Source organism: Hibiscus syriacus, unplaced genomic scaffold (genome assembly GCF_006381635.1).
Source record: "Hibiscus syriacus cultivar Baekdansim isolate YM2019G1 unplaced genomic scaffold, ASM638163v2 tig00110201_pilon, whole genome shotgun sequence".
Taxonomy (NCBI): Eukaryota; Viridiplantae; Streptophyta; class Magnoliopsida; order Malvales; family Malvaceae; genus Hibiscus; species Hibiscus syriacus.
Window position 1 is genome coordinate 128,273 of NW_024062624.1, and position 17,017 is coordinate 145,289.

The window sequence follows — 17,017 nt, forward strand, 5'->3', positions numbered from 1 at the left end:
AGTTCAGCTGAACTGGTTACTTCCAAAATTATCATCGATCCAAACTTAATGAGACGAACAAACATTTAAGATCATTCAGGTAATGATATAACACTAACGTTGGTTGACCACTTAAGCTACGTTCCATAACTTTTAAGAGCAGTACAACATCCATGTTTATTTAGATTTCTTAATTAATCCAAGACATTTACTTATTCTAGGCCATAAGGGTATTTTGGTCATTTTGGTGTTCGGTTTTATTCCTTTCTTTACAGAGCTCGAGGATATACAATCATTCTTGAGCTTGTTGATATTCTTGGGTCATTTCCATTACAGGGTATTTAAATCCTTTCCTTCTGTCCGATCTTATTACTAATTTAAACTCATCATCTATTCCAGTCATTTCGATCAATTCTTATAAAGGAGCACTCTCAATAATTTATTCTTCAAGTATATACTCTTAACTCGGAGATTTTCAAGTCCACTGCCTTCTCAGATGTTACAAACAGGTTATCAGGACTTTTCCATACAAAGACAGGATTTTAACAATTAAATCTGTAATTTATCGGGTTAAGTACGAATCCTCAAAGTATTTTCTCATTCAGGGTCAACTCGGACTATTTTTACCTTTCAAGGGCATTTTCATAATTTCTTAACCAAATAGTTTCGACATTAACTCTTAACGAAAATAACTAGAATTTAGAGATCATATGGTTAATTTATTTCCAGAACATTCTCTAATCTTGAAATGATTCCTTAACAGACTTCTAGTATCTTGCATAAATCCTTTTGGGGTTAAAACTGGTTATCCAAAATTTCTAAGCAAACAAGCATTTCTTATGCACATTTGTAGTTTTATCAGATCAATAAGTCTTTTCAGAGTTATTAATCAACTTTCAGGGACAATTCTTGTCATTCTACAATATAGGGGTATTTTCGTAATTTTATCCTATATTCTCATAATTTATCATCCAAGTACCTTTGACATTTAACCTTTGATGAAATAAATTATATGTTACATATCCATGCTAATTTATTTATCACTAATCACAGAACTCGTAATTTAATTTTAACAATCCCTCAATTTCTTATAATAATCCCTCAATTTCTTATAATAATCATCCGAATCGTATTCAGTTACCGAATTTTTACTGCATTCATATCGAGTATATGAATTAATTAATTACCCAAATGAGACCAAACATGTTCATTCATGCATTTACCAATACCAACATGTTCCATAAAATATGAAAAGGTAGTAATATATTACCTCAATTTCCGTGTAATACTGATCGACCATTAAATTCCATTCGAATGCCCTTGATATTTAATTCAACTTCCCATAATTCCTCAAATACATAACAATATAAATTTCATAAAAAACAGAGCTTAATTCCGAAAAACGGATCGAATCGGGTGATAAATCAGTGAAAAACAGCTTATCGGGTTCGAATTTGGTAAAACAGACCCCAAAAATGAACTCAGAACATCAAAAATACGTTAGAGTAAGTATTCTCAAACAAAGTCAACGGTAGTTCAATGGTCGGTCAACGCCATTTAAAGTTCTAGTCAACGCCGGTCAACGGGTCGGGTCGGTCAATCGGGTCGGGTCAGGCTGGTTTTCTTTCTTTCTTTTTTTCCTGCTGCTAGACGAAGCCCACTCTCAGGGGGTGGCGCGTGGGGTGCGTGAACAGTGTTACGGGGTTCGAAAAATTTCTAAAAATTATTTTAAGGCATTTTTAGACACTTACCAATCTCGGTTCAACGGTGGAGAGCTCGATTCCGAAACATTAAAAACTTTGACTTCCTTACCCCTCCACGCGCCGACGATAGAGACACAGAGGACACCGGTGGAATCGAAATGATGCAAGAAACACGATGGTGCGGGAGGTGTCGAAAATGGGTGGTCAGATCGACGAAAAACCAACGATACTTCCAACTGAAATTAACGACAAATGACGCTGATTCACAACAAGAGGTTTGCGAAGTTTTTTTCATCGGTCAACAACAAACACGATGGTAGTTTCGGTTCGTCGAACGAAGGTCAGACGGTGAGTAGATCGAAGTTTAAAGTGGGATGAGCGAAGAGATAAATGGGCAACAATGTGGAAAATCATACGGAGAAAGGGTTATAATTCTTCATATAAAAATGAGTAAATTATGAGTTTAGTCACTAAATTTTCTATATTTTTTAAAATGATATTCTAACTTTAAAATTTTACACTTTAATCCTTAATTTCTTCTAAAATACCACTCTAAATCCAATATTTTATAATTTATAAAATTTAAATTAGAGTGTTACAAATATTGGGCAAATCTGTGCTGTTAGGCCAAACCCATAACAAGTCTATTCCATGAAAAGCATAACGCCTAGCTGCTTTCATAGAGGAATCAATGAAAGACATCCTTGTAGAAGATGATGAGACCATTGAAGATAAAACTGAGTCATTAACCTTTTCACCAGATATAGCTTTCCCTGTTGCAGATATCCCATTCCAGACGGATAACAGTGGTTTAACCGATGGGTTTCTTCGTTTGACTATGGTTGCAAAAGTTGAGAAATATTGTTCAGAGGCAGAGGGGATAGAGAGCTGATAATTTGAGGCGTTCACTTCAGCAAAGGCACATGAAAGATGAGTGAACAAAGCAGAATTTATGTCTTGTATGGGAAATTCACCATTAGCGTAACAGTAACCAGCTTTAATCCAAGTTTGTGCACCAGAGAAGCGGAATTGAGAAGAAAGGAAGAAGATGATGGAAAGAAGGAAGAAGGTTTGGATGCCATTGAAGCTGCAGTAGAAGGTAGAAAAATCTTTCAATTTTCACATTTTAACAATAACTCTTCAATTAAACAGCCTTCCTCATTTGTGAGCCGGCAAGTACTTGTACTTAGATTCAAGGACACCTACCCTTACTTGAAAACGAAAACACTGCTCCATAGTCCAAACCAAAACCCCATTTTTTATACGCTACTGTATTAATTGGCCGCTCGTCAATGGAGCCTACGACGAACCCACTGTTAAATAGGCTCGGTTAGGTCTTTATCTTTAGTTCTTTCTGTCACAGCCATAGGCTTATCAAACTCTATGTTGAATTATGAGAGCCAGGGAGTTCTTTGATGATGGACACATGTATGGAAACAATTAAATAAACGTACCACATAATCAGTTTTTCTTTATTTTTTAGTAACATTTGTATACAATTTAAATGTTTCTTAAAAAATTAAATTAAAAGAAAATTTTATATTTAATTCATTTTTAATAAAAATATAGTATCAATTGTACAAATAATTTGAGTTGTTTAAAAACATTATGAACAATTATCATATTTGAATAGTTCAAAATTTGACTTTAAATGAATATATTTTTAAACGTTAAACGAATTTAAAAGGAAGATGGTTTTTTAACATTAAAATTGATATATTTATAAACATTAAACAAATATATTCGTGTTAATAAAAGAAACGAACAAGTTTGTGAATGTTAAATGAGCAAACATGAACACCTTGAAAAATAAATAAATGAACATGAACACGATATTAATAACTTAAACGAACTTGAAGTAAACATGAATATTTTAAAAAAAATAAACAAACAAATACAAATATAATTTTATTTGTTCAAATTCGATTATTTTACACACCTACTTCCTACACAAATCCGTTCCTTAAAATTCGGCAAAACTTCCACGTTAATGCAAATGGGAATGTTTAACAAATATAATTTTATTTGTTTAAATTCGATTATTTTACACACCTACTTCCTTCACAAATCCGTTCCTTAAACTTCGGCAAAACTTCCACGTTAATGCAAATGGGAATGTTTAATTCCCAAAATAATGTTGTAATGCGATTATTTCCCTAAATTGGATGTTTGCTACAGTTAAGTGTGATCTCCCGGCGTCTTCAGTAGATTGCTCGGTCTTTGCATGGAAGCTTGGAGATCTCGGCGTCTTCAACTTAGTCTTCATTTCTTGGATATCTAGACGTCTTCATTTGCTATGTTGGATATCTAGGCGTCTTCAATGCAAACTTGGATTCCATGCAACTTGAACGTGTTTTGGCAGCATGAAATTTGCATCAGGAAACCATGGGAAGATAAAACAAACAAAGAAAAGTTAAAGCAACACTTATTTAATTTAAAACAAAGCAAAAGCAAAAGCAAAAGAAAGTGGAGGATTTAAAACAAATCAAAGTTTTATTATTAATATTTAATGATTTAATACAAATGATTTGGTAATGATTTGAAATAATGAAATTATAATAATTACAAACAATGATTTAATAATTATTACTAATAATTATTTAGTAGTAAAAAACTCAATTTAATAGAAATAATATTTGATTCAATTACTTTAATTTGATACAAATAATTCGAATAATGATTACAACTATTGACGGTGTCGGGGTGTTGTTGAGTAATAATATCGAGGTGCACGTCGGTTTCGTTGTGGTCGTTGCACTTGTTCAGGAGTTTGTTCATCATAACCAACATGCTCATTCATCGAGGGCATATGTTCCGGTGTTATAAATATATGTCCACCACCATTATGCTCTCCCATCTGAGGAGTGTAGGGCGTAACACTAGAATCACCAACCACTTGACCAAATGATATTGTGTGATCAAAAGATTCTTGTGTGATCACCGTACGGCCTCCAAATAAACTATAAAACAAAATTATATTGTGTGATCCAAAGGACCGAGCTTAAACTCATTTGCCAACCAGGATAATCTCAGTCGTGACCCTTTTGTTAAATCTATATGTGGTACCTTTCCAAGGTAACGCTCACATATTGCAAACACGTTAAGATCAGTATTTCCATCCACTGCAATTTCATTTGTAGGTTTAGTGTCTTTCAAAATTGAACCAATTAAGCATACTAATACTAAATTCCAACATAGTATACCAAATTTCAATAATTTACATCTTAATCCTTAAATTACTCAAAGTTTGCAAAAAAAGGTCCCTATAACTTTACAATGTTTCACAATGGTCCAAAGCTTATTTCAAAGTATGTAACAACATATAAATCAAAATTTCACAGCATGACAATAATCATAAAATTACATGAATTTTTTAACCATAAACTAACAAAAGAATGAATGAACCGGTGGATGAAACACTAAACCTTTAAAAGAAGAAAAATATGAGATCTAGAGTTGTAGGTTCACGGCTATATGTGAGCGTGTTTGCAATATGTGAGCGTTACCTTGGGAAGGTACCACACACAGATTTAACAAAAGGGTCACGGCTGAGATTATCCTTGTTGGCAAATGAGTTTAAGCTCGATCCTCATTGTAGTGAGCAAGACATTATATATGCAACTCGAGCATATATATTACGGTTGATCGACGAAATCTTGATGCTGGATAAATCCAATAATCTTGTCCATATACAATATCTTCCATTTATGGATAATTTCTTTATGACACGTCAGTATAGTTGGGGATCGACAATATTGGCGTTTTTGTATCGCGAGATGTGCAAGGCGTCATTACTTGTAAATGATGTGTATACAACTGAAATCGGTGGATGCACGATGTTATTACAATCGTGGGCATGGTACAGAATTCCATGGTTAACACCGATTAGCCGAACTGCAGTTGAATTTCCTCTTGCTGGAAGGTAATTTTTTTTATTTAAAATATTTTATCTTAAATTAAATAAAAAATATTTTGTAAAGGAAAAACAATTACATAATTTTATTTTGATTGGTTTACAGATGGAGGCATAAAATAAAAAGAACGGGGTTGGCGCACAATAACGTGAAAGAGTTTAGGTTTAAGATTGACATCAAATGCAAAGTTGATGTATATATAAAATTAATTAGTGAATATATTTTTTATTATTGTTATATTATAATATTAGTATTTATTTATTTTGTTGATTTTTATAATTATTTAATTAAATAATAACTATATAATTTTGTTTTATAGTTTATTTGGAGGCCGAATGGTGATCACACAATATCATTTAGTCAAGTGGTTGGTGATTCTGGTGTTACGCCATACACTCCTCAGATGGGAGAGCATAGTGGTGGTGGACATATATTTACAACACCGGAACCTATGCCCTCGATGAATGAGCATGTTGGTTATAATGAACAAACTCCTGAACAAGTGCAACGACCACAACGAAATCGACGTGCACCTCGACATTATTACTCAACAACACCCGACACCGTCAAGAGTTGTAATCATTATTCGAATTATTTGTATCAAATTAAAGTAATTGAATCAAATATTATTTCTATTAAATTGAGTTTTTTACTACTAAATAATTATTAGCAATAATTATTAAATCATTGTTTGTAATTATTATAATTTCATTATTTCAAATCATTACCAAATCATTTGTATCAAATCATTAAATATTAATAATAAAACTTTGATTTGTTTTAAATCCTCCACTTTCTTTTGCTTTTGCTTTGTTTTAAATTAAATAAGTGTTGTTTTAACTTTTCTTTGTTTGTTTTATCTTCCCATGGTTTCCTGATGCAAATTTCATGCTGCCAAAATACGTTAAAGTTGCATGGAATCCAAGTTTGCATTGAAGACGCCTAGATATCCAACATAGCAAATGAAGACGCCTAGATATCCAACATGAAGACGCCTAGATATCCAAGAAATGAAGACTAAGTTGAAGACGCCGAGATCTCCAAGTTTCCATGCAAAGACCGAGCAATCTGCTGAAGACGCCGGGAGATCACACTTAACTGTAACAAATACCCCATTTGAAGAAATTATCGCATTACAACATTATTTTGGGAATTAAACATTCCCATTTGCATTAACGTATTAACGTGGAAGTTTTGCCCGTGTGTGTGGTGAAAAAAGGGAAAATAACTTCATTGATCAAAAATGTCTTATAATATACGATTTTAACCAACTTTTTTTGGATTTTCCAAAATAACCAACTAAATCGTAATGCGATCGATAATTCGTAACGTGATCTCCGGTATCGCAAATAGTTTCCAGATTCGCAACGCGAACTTCGACTATCGCAATGCGAACTTGGACTATCGCAATGCGAATATGTAAATCTCAATGCGATAGTCGACTATCGCAATGCAAACTTGGACTATCGCAACGCGAACTTCGACTATCGCAATGCGAACTTGGACTATCGCAATGCGAACTTGGACTATCGCAATGCGACGACTATCGCATTGCGATTTACATATTCGCATTGCGATAGTCGAAGTTCGCGTTACGATTTATTCCAAATTCGTTGCGATAGTCCAAAATCGCAATGACTGGTGGTATTGCATTTGTTTCTTAAGAATTTTCTCTAAAAAGATAGTATTCGCGCGGACGTGTCGAAGACACGTATTACCACGACCACGACCCGAGACGAGACGGACGGCGGCGGCGCACGAGAGTCCCCATTGTTCTCTATCACTCAACAAGGAAGTGGGAAAGCCAAGCCTTAAATATCATTCCCAATAGTGTTTCCAATACTATGTGGGATTGAGCATTACCAACACTTGTTTCCAATACAATGTGATTATTCAGGAAACAATTAACAATCATGCACCTTAAAACAACCGAATCAGCAACCAATTGCATTAGTATTATATGATTAAATATGTCATAATTAAAAGTCAATCTACAATCAATCGCGATTATTGCAATTTTAAGCAAAACATTCAAAAATAATATCACTATTTAAGGCTCAATCCCACATAGTATTGGAAACAAGTGTTGGTAATGCTCAATCCCACATAGTATTGAAAACACTATTGGGAATAGTATTTAATGCTTGGCTTTCCCACTTCCTTGTTGAGTGATAGAGAACAAGGGGGACTTTCGCGCGCCGCCGTCCGTCTCGTTTCGTCTCGTGGTCGTGGTCGTGATCGTGGTAATACGTGTCTTCGACACGTCCGCGCGAATACTATCTTTTTAGAGAAAATTCTTAAGAAACAAATGCAATAACGTCGTTGCAATTTTGGACTATCGCAACGAACTTGGAATAAATCGCAACACGAACTTCGACTATCGCAACGAACTTGGACTATCGCAACGAATTTGGAATAAATCGCAACGCGAACTTCGATTATCGCAACGAACTTGGACTATCGCAATGCGAATATGTAAATCGCAACGCGAACTTGGACTATCGCAATACGAATATGTAAATCGTAATGCGATAGTCGAAGTTCGCATTGCGAATCTGGAAACTGATTTGCGATACCGGAGATCGCATTGCGAATTATCGATCGCATTGCGATTTAGTTGGTCATTTTGGTAAATCCAAAAAAATTTGATTAAAATCATATATTATAAGACATTTTTAATCACTTAAGTTATTTTTTCTTGAAAAAAAGAGAAGAAATAAATATTATCTCATGAAATCACACTCCAATTTAAAATTGAATGAACGGTTGACCTTCTTAGAATAGTACCGTTAAAACAAATGCTAAGCGCGTTACTCCTCCACGCGCCTACTCTAAGTTTGCTTTGCTTTTCGTCCTCCTTTAAGCCTCAGCCAAAGCCCCGCCCTTGTCGCCCTTCCATGGCTTCCTCTTCTCTTGTTCGAATCGCTGTCGTCGGAGACATCGTAAGTTCACTCCTTTCCTCCGTCGGCTTTCTTTTTCATTATTTAATCTTACGTATCATATTGAAATTTCCTTTCTTTCTAAATTTGAGTTTTGTTGAAGCACGATGATTGGGATCTTGAAGAAGACACAAAGGCACTTCAATTTCTCAAGGTATTTTTTTGTTTGGTAATTTTAAATACTAATGTTTACCAAAGTTTGGATTTTGAGAGAAGAAGAAAACATAAGGGTTCTACTTTAATGTGAAAAGTGAAAAATAAACGAAAGTTAGTTTGCTAGATCGTTTTGGGTGCTTGTAATTAACTCGATGGCTCGGTTTTGGGAATTTTAATCTTAAATTGCATGATTACATGTGTTAAATAAAAGTGTACAAATTGCCTGATTACGTTTCATAAATCCGATTGATTGCTTATAAATATTCCACTCAATTAAAGATTCGTTTTTTAGTTTTTTTTTCCTTTTTGGTTCATGAACTCTTTTTGAAGTTTTGAAAGTTTGCATATAGATTTCGTATACCTATCTGATAAGAGATTTTGTGAAAATGCAGCCCGATTTGGTGCTTTTCACAGGCAGGTCCCTCTTTCCTCAGTGTCTATCGACCCAATGTGTGCTGTGAGTATTCGTCTTTGGAGTCTTCCCTCTAATCTTTTGCCGGCACCAATTGGTGAGTTAATTAGAAAGGAGATATGCATTGTAACGGTGTTGAGGCTAGACTTTATTGCCATTTTCCACTCCTGGATATGTCTGGTACACTCGAAAAATTTTCATTCGTTTAAAAGAAAATAGATAGCTGAAGATTATGTGCCTAATCCATGCGTCCAATGTCTCTCCTGAACAACTTATTACATTTGTTTTCCCAAAATCTAACCCTGTAGGATGTAAGTCTTTTGCCTCTCCTCTTTTTTCCTTTGTTCACATCTTTTCCTTTATTCAGGTGATTTTGATAATGAAAATGACAAACTAGTTCAAAATGTTGCTGTTCTCAAGCTTCCAAAAGCAGTTATTTTGGGAAATCATGATTCTTGGAGCACTCAACAGTTTTCTTCTAAGTATGTTACTCATGATTCATGCCCAATGGATTTACTAATATGTTTGTTGGGTGTATTCAGATTTTGATTTGGTGGTTCATGTGCATGTTTAATGTAGCTAGCTTTGTGTTAGACAATCTAATGATTTCTAATCCAGGACATCTTTTAATGATTAGGAAGAAGGATCGAGTTCAACTTCAGCTAGAATGGTGAGCTTTCCTGATATATAAAAAAGGAATTTTGAGAATGGATGCTTCAGTAATTTTCTCTATTCCCTCTCTTTTTCCATGTTAGATGCTAACTGTGAAAATTTGAGGCTTGAATTAGTCAGGTAAATTGTGTTTCAAATCCCAATACAATTCAAGGCTATAATGATCTTCTGTTGCCAGAAGTTGAATAATAATAGTAATAATAGTAATAAAATGTGAACATGTGGATGTAGGGACTTCGGCTACAGTCAGAGTTAATTGTATGCATCACCATATGACCTTTTGGCACATTATAATCATTTTTAAGTCGTAGAATTCGAAGGGCATCAGTTCATACTAATGTTACTTTCTTGGTATAGTCTTGGACAGGAGCATGTAGGTTATAAACGTCTGGACTTTCCTTTACTAAAGCTCAGTGGTGTTGGTGGACGGCCGTTTTCATGTGGGGGTCAGCAATTATTTCGGAAAAAGCTTCTGTCTGCAAGGTATTATTGCATAGTGGCAGCTATTTGTTAGTTCAGTATCTGTCTTTGACTTGTTTGTGTGTTTGGTCCTTTTACATTTTCCCCCTAATGACTTCCTTCTTTGCAATTTGAACCTATCTATTGTTTCCATTTCTAGAAACTGTTGTTTGGTTTATCCTTTAATTTTGCAAAACACTTGAATTGACTTTACTAGATATTAAATCTTCCGTAACCTAATGAGCTAACAAATTAAACTGGAAGTTCTAATGGGATTGTGATCGGGAAGTCTTGCTCGTCACAGAATTTTTATTCGTGTTGCAATTTACCAAATTGGAATGTCATTTAGGTATGGAATCCAAGAGATGGATGAAAGTGCCAAGAGAATCTATGAAGCTGCACTTGGGACCCCAGAAGATCATCTAGTTATACTTCTTGCACATAATGGACCTACAGGTGTATGGACTTGCCAATCAACCTTTATTTAAGATCAATTGGTTTTTCCTATAAAAATAGGTGTTACTTTTTGCAGGTCTTGGCAATGAATTGAATGACATCTGTGGAAAGGATTGGGTGTTTGAAGGTGGTGATCATGGTGATCCAGGTAATTTTATCCGGGTGTGTCTCCTTTCAGTGCAATGTTCTAACTTGCTTTCAAAGTAATTTAGGTATTTCACTCTGTCGTGTGCTTTAGCAAGATTGGTAGAAAAATAGGGTGAACTATAGTACTATACCTATGACCCTGAAGTCTGTATGCAGGAGCGTGAAAACTAATGTATCTAATGTCCTTCGTCATGCAATGTATTTGCCTATGATGAGATGGATCACTGGCCTCATTGTGTCGAGCTAACAAAAATATTTTCTGTTACAGATCTAGCACAAGCTATCTCCCTCTTGAAACAGACTGCTACCTTCTCTATTCCACTTGTCGTGTTTGGTCACATGCATAGAGAATTGGCACATGGGAACGGTCTTCGCAAAATGATTGTAGTTGGGACTGACGACATTATATACCTGAATGGAGCCATAGTTCCCAGAGTGCGACCTATAAATGAGACCTCGCTGCAAGCATCCAATTCCAATGGTACCAACCGCGCCTTCACTTTAGTTGAGATATCAAATGGGCAAGTGGATAAAATTTCCGAAAGCTGGGTGTCCGTTCTTGGGAATGAGACAACATTAGAAGAAGAGCATATACTCTTTGAATCGAACAGACAGTCTTCCCTGTGATTGGATTTGAGTTTGACTACTTACATGCAACAGAACTAGTATGCGAAATAACACTCTGAATCATGCATGCTAATCATCCTTACGTAGCAGGAATGTGACTTATCTTAACTGGTAAAGAATTTATATTCTTTGGTGAGAGTGGTGAAAGGAAAGGGAGAAATCATAAGGGAAATCAGGTGGCCATGGTTGACCAATTTGTTCTTTATTCAGTACTCCATAACCCTCTAACTTGGACCTATATATTACCTGAATAAAAAAGGTGAGCATGAAATATTGATATATTCAATCCCATTACCTAGATTTCTTCAATAATGATTATAGGTTCATAGCACTATTAAAAAATATTATTAAGGGACTCTTTTCCTTTTGTGAAACACCTTTTTAAACAGGTCACTTCCCTTTTTCCTGCTAGTTGCACACACCAACATATTTTCAGAACAAAACTTTATTCTTTTTGTCTTTGTGTCATATTACAGGATACCTTATTAACCAGCCACTTTCTTTTTCTATATTTATTTGTGCACCAGACTTATCTGGTATTCTATGCCCTTTTTGATTCATTCACTTCCTTTCCTTTGAACTGAAGGTAGATCCAGTTTTGTTTTGTGCTACCATCATAACATAACATAACATGTCATATTTGTTAATTTCATCATATCATTTTTCAGAGTAATATTTGCTTCTGTGTGGGACTGATGCAGTCCTAAGTGGTTTTAAATCCTTTAAAATCATTGAAACAGTAATAATAGATCAATTTACATAAAAGATAATGCAAAATTTTATATTAGGAGGTATGAAGTTTGGAACTTATGTTAGAAGTATATGGGGGTGTGGAATCATACAATTTTAAGAGTATAAAATTATATTATTAATCAAAAAATTAAATTAAATAAAATTTAAATTTTTTAAAGGTGGTACGACCTCATTTCAACATTCTCTAGGTCCATTCCTGATTGAATTAGTATTCTTTGATTAGCTTTCGGGGTTACCAAAGCTTGACGGCCATTGAAACGACGCAGCAACACCTAGTCAGCTTATTATGTTAACGCTGGATCGATAATGAAGGCAGTTGAAACTTTTTTTAATCATCAGTGTTAATTAGGTGGTAATGGGTATTTCGATTCAGTTTTAGTATAGTTGGTTGTTTGTGGAAATTGATAATTAACAAGGAATGTGGATAGAGCATCCCAGGAGGCTAGGGCCACTGTCTCCGTCCCTGCCAAGTGCCATCATCCTTTCTTTCATAAAGTCTCGAAGACAGGAAACTCAATTAATTTAGTTTCTCCCACTGCTACACCATAATTCGTATGGACACCCAAACTCTTAATTTCTGACATTAACTGTATATTTTACTGCTAAGTAAAACCCCTACAACTCTCTGGGGGGAAAAGTAAACCTCAAAACTTGATTTATTTAGTACAGTAATCTTTTTCCAGTAAAAAAAGGTGGGGAAATGTAAGTTTTTGGATGGTCACCAAACAGTAAAAAGGCTGCAGTGAAAAATGGTCAAAGGTGGAAGACATTTGTAACCAAAGTATAGGCTGAAACTGAACTCAACAAAGTAACGAATGAAAAGAATGTCGGATTCTGACGTGGTTTCACTAAAATCTTCTCTCCTTTCCAAAAGAGCCCGACTGCCTTTGACCGAATCTCAGCCGTCCAAATTTTACAAATTCTTTTTAAAACTTTATATCCAATCTTTTACTTTTTTTAGTAAATTTATTGGATTATATTCGAAGGGGTGCACTAGATTTTAGAAGCTACTTTTTTTTTTTTTTGATAAAGGGAACATTCAAATTTAATGAATTAAAAATCAAAAACACCCTTCAATCTGTTATATCCTAAACCCTACAAGTTGAGCATAAATTTGAGGCTAAATGCTCGTATAGAGATAACATTAAATCTTTATTTTCATTTAAAATAAGATAAAATTTTATATCTTAAGATATATTTAAAATTTATTCTAATTTTTATTTTTTTTAGTTAGTGAAATACCAAATTAGTAAAGGGTAAGATGGACAATTAGAAAATCCAAAACTAGGCATGGTCAATCAGGCAATGAAAAAAAATAGGAGGCAGATTATGATGAAGACATCCATGGCTTCTAAGTTCTAAGCTTCTTGAAACCAAAACCTTATTATCTAGCAATAGTATAAATATATTTCTAGGCATCTGTTCCTCTCCGGCAGGAGTTCCAGCTCAGCCGTTTCGATTGGAGCCAATTCCCTTCCATGATTTCCTTCGATTCATAAACAACCGAAAACCCAAAAACAAGTCCCCAACAAACAGAAAATTTGCCAAAAGCTCTTTGAGGAAACACAACCCTTTCTACCAAACATCACAAAATGAATTCTTGCCCTGTATTTTGATCATTGCATGTCTTATCCAGTTTCATATCTGAAAAAAAAAGAAACTGTGGCTTTTTGTTCTCTCTCGTTGTGTTGTTGCTAATGGGGAACGTGACGTCGAGTATGGCGGCAAAGTTTGCTTTTTTCCCACCAGATCCACCGGCGTATGATGTTCGCCAGGAAGAAGATGGGAGGCTGGCTACATCGGGGATAACAGCTGACATGAACATGGATGTTCATTTGCTCGACACCAAAAGCGGCAATAAAATCGTAGCCAACTTCTGGAAACACCCTATTGCCAAGTTAACCCTCTTGTATTCCCATGGCAATGCCGCTGACTTAGGCCAAATACATGAACTCTTCATCGAGCTCAGGTCCCACCTCCGCATCAATATCATGAGGTACCTTTCCTTCACTTGTTAGTTGTTTCATCTTTGTTTTGCGACATTTTTTTTTTGCTTGGGTTTTGATCATGTTCAACTGTTTTGTTTTTCCCATAAATTTTACATTTTTGGTCTTTGATTCAGAATCTCTCTCTATTGTTGTTTCTTTTTTCTTTTTGCAGTTATGATTATTCAGGATATGGAGGATCATCTGGCAAGGTAAAATAACATATTAACTTAAATCTTTATTCATCTGTTTGCCCGTACGTATAAATTTATATTTGATCATTTGCAATAGCCAACCGAGCTCAACACATATTATGACATAGAGGCAGTGTACAATTGTTTGAAAATGAGTACGGGATTCAGAAAGAAGATTTGATAGTATACGGACATTCCGTTGGAAGTGGACCGACCCTACATTTGGCTTCTCATTTAAAACGACCAAGGGGAGTCGTTCTTCATAGTGCCATCCTTTCAGGCATTCGAGTCCTTTATCCTGTCAAGATGACATTTTTGTTCGACATCTTCAAAGTAAGTTACTAGGTTTCCATTTTCTTTCTGCTGCAACAATAAGTTGCCTTGAAATTGACATATCACCTTGTCCAAATCCTTGCAGAACATAGACAAAATCCGACGAGTCAACTGTCCGGTTCTAGTTATACATGTAAGTATATCTAAGTACGTGGACTTGAACGAAGAACCTTGTGGTTGCAGGGCACGAATGATGAGATTGTGGATTGGTATCATGGGAAACGATTATGGGAACTTTCAAAGGAGAAGTATGAGCCTTTATGGGTGAAAGGTGGTGGCCATTGCAACTTGGAGACTTATCCCGAGTACATTAAACATCTTCGCAAATTCATAAATGAGATGGAGAAGATTCCGATTCCGATTACGAAACCAGCGAAAGAACTCGATTATAAACCGAGTCTCGAAGAATCTAAACCCAACGGATGCTTGAGACTTAAGAAAAGGGTATCTGGTCCCAAAAAAGACAAGCGCGACCAAGAGTTAGGAAGAGGGTAGTAGATGATATTATTCATTGTCTCCCTCCTAACATTCATCTAGCGCAGCCATGGTTCTTGAGCTGCTGTAAGCTGATGGGAACCGTAGATTTGAATCATTTGTGGGCTTTGTTCCATCATAATATCACAGAGAGACGTATGGTTCTTGGTCTAGGGTTTATTGTATAATTTTTACCAAGCGAAATATAGAATTTAAATGGTCCTCGAAATTTTCTCAGGTCTAAGTCCAAGCTTCCATTGAAGAGGCCCCATGGTGCATGAATTATTATGTTTATTTCTACCCAAATCGATTCATCGTTTCAGCCTTTAGAACAGGCTTAGGCTTGAAGACCAAAAGGGCCCAAATATTGAGTGCTACCTTAACAACCTCAAGAAATGGCTAAATAATTCAGACCTTTTTTCTCTTACATGATATGATTATTATTATTTTATTATTAAACCATAGTTAAGGTTGCATGGCTGGAATTGAGCTAAATTTAATAGCAAATTGAATAGTGACTCATGAGCATGTCCCCCACAATACGATGTCACAACTCACATATCAGCCACTATATATAGACTAGATAGACGGCTATACAGCAAAACCGTAAATCAAACATGCACTCCTTGTTAATCCAGTGGTTTCCCATTATAGTCATTGGGTTAGGGCGAATATTGTTGTTAAATCTGCTACTGTAAAATAAACATATTAATACATATTAGTAAATAAATAAATAAATCTTAAGAAATAAAATAAGTTTATTTTGTGTTTTAAAATCGAATTTTTTTCTAACCGGTGTAATTGTTAAATGAATGTCGTCTTGAAGGTTAATATATTGTTTATATATCTGTACATATTATTAATAAAGATGGAACTCGATCATCATAATTCTTTTTGGGAAAAAAGAATAATAATATATTAATAAAAAGGAAAAATAAGAATAAAAAAACAAATTATTACGATGTGTAAATTGAAGAATTGAAACCTTCATTTTATAGAAATATGAAGATAATTTTTTCAGTATGAATAATAATAATCTAAGTACAAGTACTTGTCATTGCAACTGCAGTAGAAGGTAGATTACACATTTAGTTACTTAATTATTATTCTGATTTTATTCTGGTTACTTAATTATTTTTTAAATCATATTTAACGTTATATTTTGGTATTCTTCTGTTAAAAAACCTATTGACTTGATCTTTTTTATTTTTTCAATGATGATGTGATATTATCTTATGGTGACGTGTCAACTCACAGTTAATTTTTTAACAACGGGTGACCAAAGCGTAACTTTTGATATGATTTTGAAAAAAAAAAGGTGGTCAAAACAAAACTAAAGTGATAGTTGAGTGAGTAAATACATAGTTTACCCTAATTTTTAATACTACATGGAACATGGTCTTCCTTTTCGTTTGCATTTCATCTAGAAACAACAATGACAGCTAGCTAAGCCAGATTTGCAATATCTACAATCAACAAGGTCTTACATGACAATTAATGTTTCAATAATTTAAACCGTATTTTAATTATTTTTATGCTTTTTTTTTTATCGTGCCGTAAATTATGTTGAGGTAATAGAGACTATTCTTGTGGAAAGGTACAGACAACATTAGGGCAGAAATCATTTTTTCTTTTTACAATTAAGTCCATTTTTAGAATCATTGATCCAAAAAATTGACGGTTACTGTAAGATATCTATTGCTAATGCATCACTTGTTCTTTTATTTTATTTTATATAATTCTGATACTAGATTATGTCATTAATCCCTTATCATGTGTAAATTGACAGTTTAATTTGTATGTTTTTAAAATTT

The 17,017-nt window shown here is 34.5% G+C and overlaps 1 protein-coding gene and 1 pseudogene across 4 annotated transcripts; both read left to right on the forward strand.

The window, feature by feature from the left end:
* The first annotated feature begins 8,366 nt into the window (after positions 1–8,366).
* LOC120218699 lies at positions 8,367–11,629 on the forward strand. Of its 4 annotated transcripts, none has more exons than XM_039215597.1 (9): positions 8,367–8,538; positions 8,639–8,689; positions 9,084–9,105; positions 9,471–9,585; positions 9,741–9,773; positions 10,133–10,258; positions 10,584–10,690; positions 10,767–10,838; positions 11,106–11,629. In XM_039215597.1, exons 1-9 carry the CDS (start codon positions 8,395–8,397, stop codon positions 11,462–11,464), a joined length of 1,029 nt encoding a protein of 342 aa, XP_039071528.1. In that variant the 5' UTR covers positions 8,367–8,394; the 3' UTR covers positions 11,465–11,629. The 4 variants fall into 4 exon arrangements, with proteins under 4 accessions (XP_039071528.1, XP_039071530.1, XP_039071531.1 ...); XM_039215599.1 differs by having other exon boundaries at positions 8,462–8,538; positions 9,084–9,200; XM_039215600.1 differs by lacking the exons at positions 8,367–8,538; positions 8,639–8,689; positions 9,084–9,105 and having other exon boundaries at positions 9,496–9,585; positions 9,741–9,895; positions 11,106–11,626.
* A 2,088-nt stretch (positions 11,630–13,717) lies between these two features.
* On the forward strand, positions 13,718–15,224 carry LOC120218885 (annotated as a pseudogene).
* The last annotated feature ends 1,793 nt before the right edge of the window (positions 15,225–17,017 follow it).

Excerpts from the sequence above, each read along its gene's own strand:
- LOC120218699 (XM_039215597.1), top strand. The coding sequence starts at position 8,395 with ATGCTAAGCGCGTTACTCCTCCACGCGCCTACTCTAAGTTTGCTTTGC. Across the intron at positions 8,690-9,083 it reads AGGCACTTCAATTTCTCAAG|CCCGATTTGGTGCTTTTCAC; the intron begins GTATTTTTTTGT and ends GTGAAAATGCAG. Across the intron at positions 9,774-10,132 it reads GTTCAACTTCAGCTAGAATG|TCTTGGACAGGAGCATGTAG; the intron begins GTGAGCTTTCCT and ends TTCTTGGTATAG.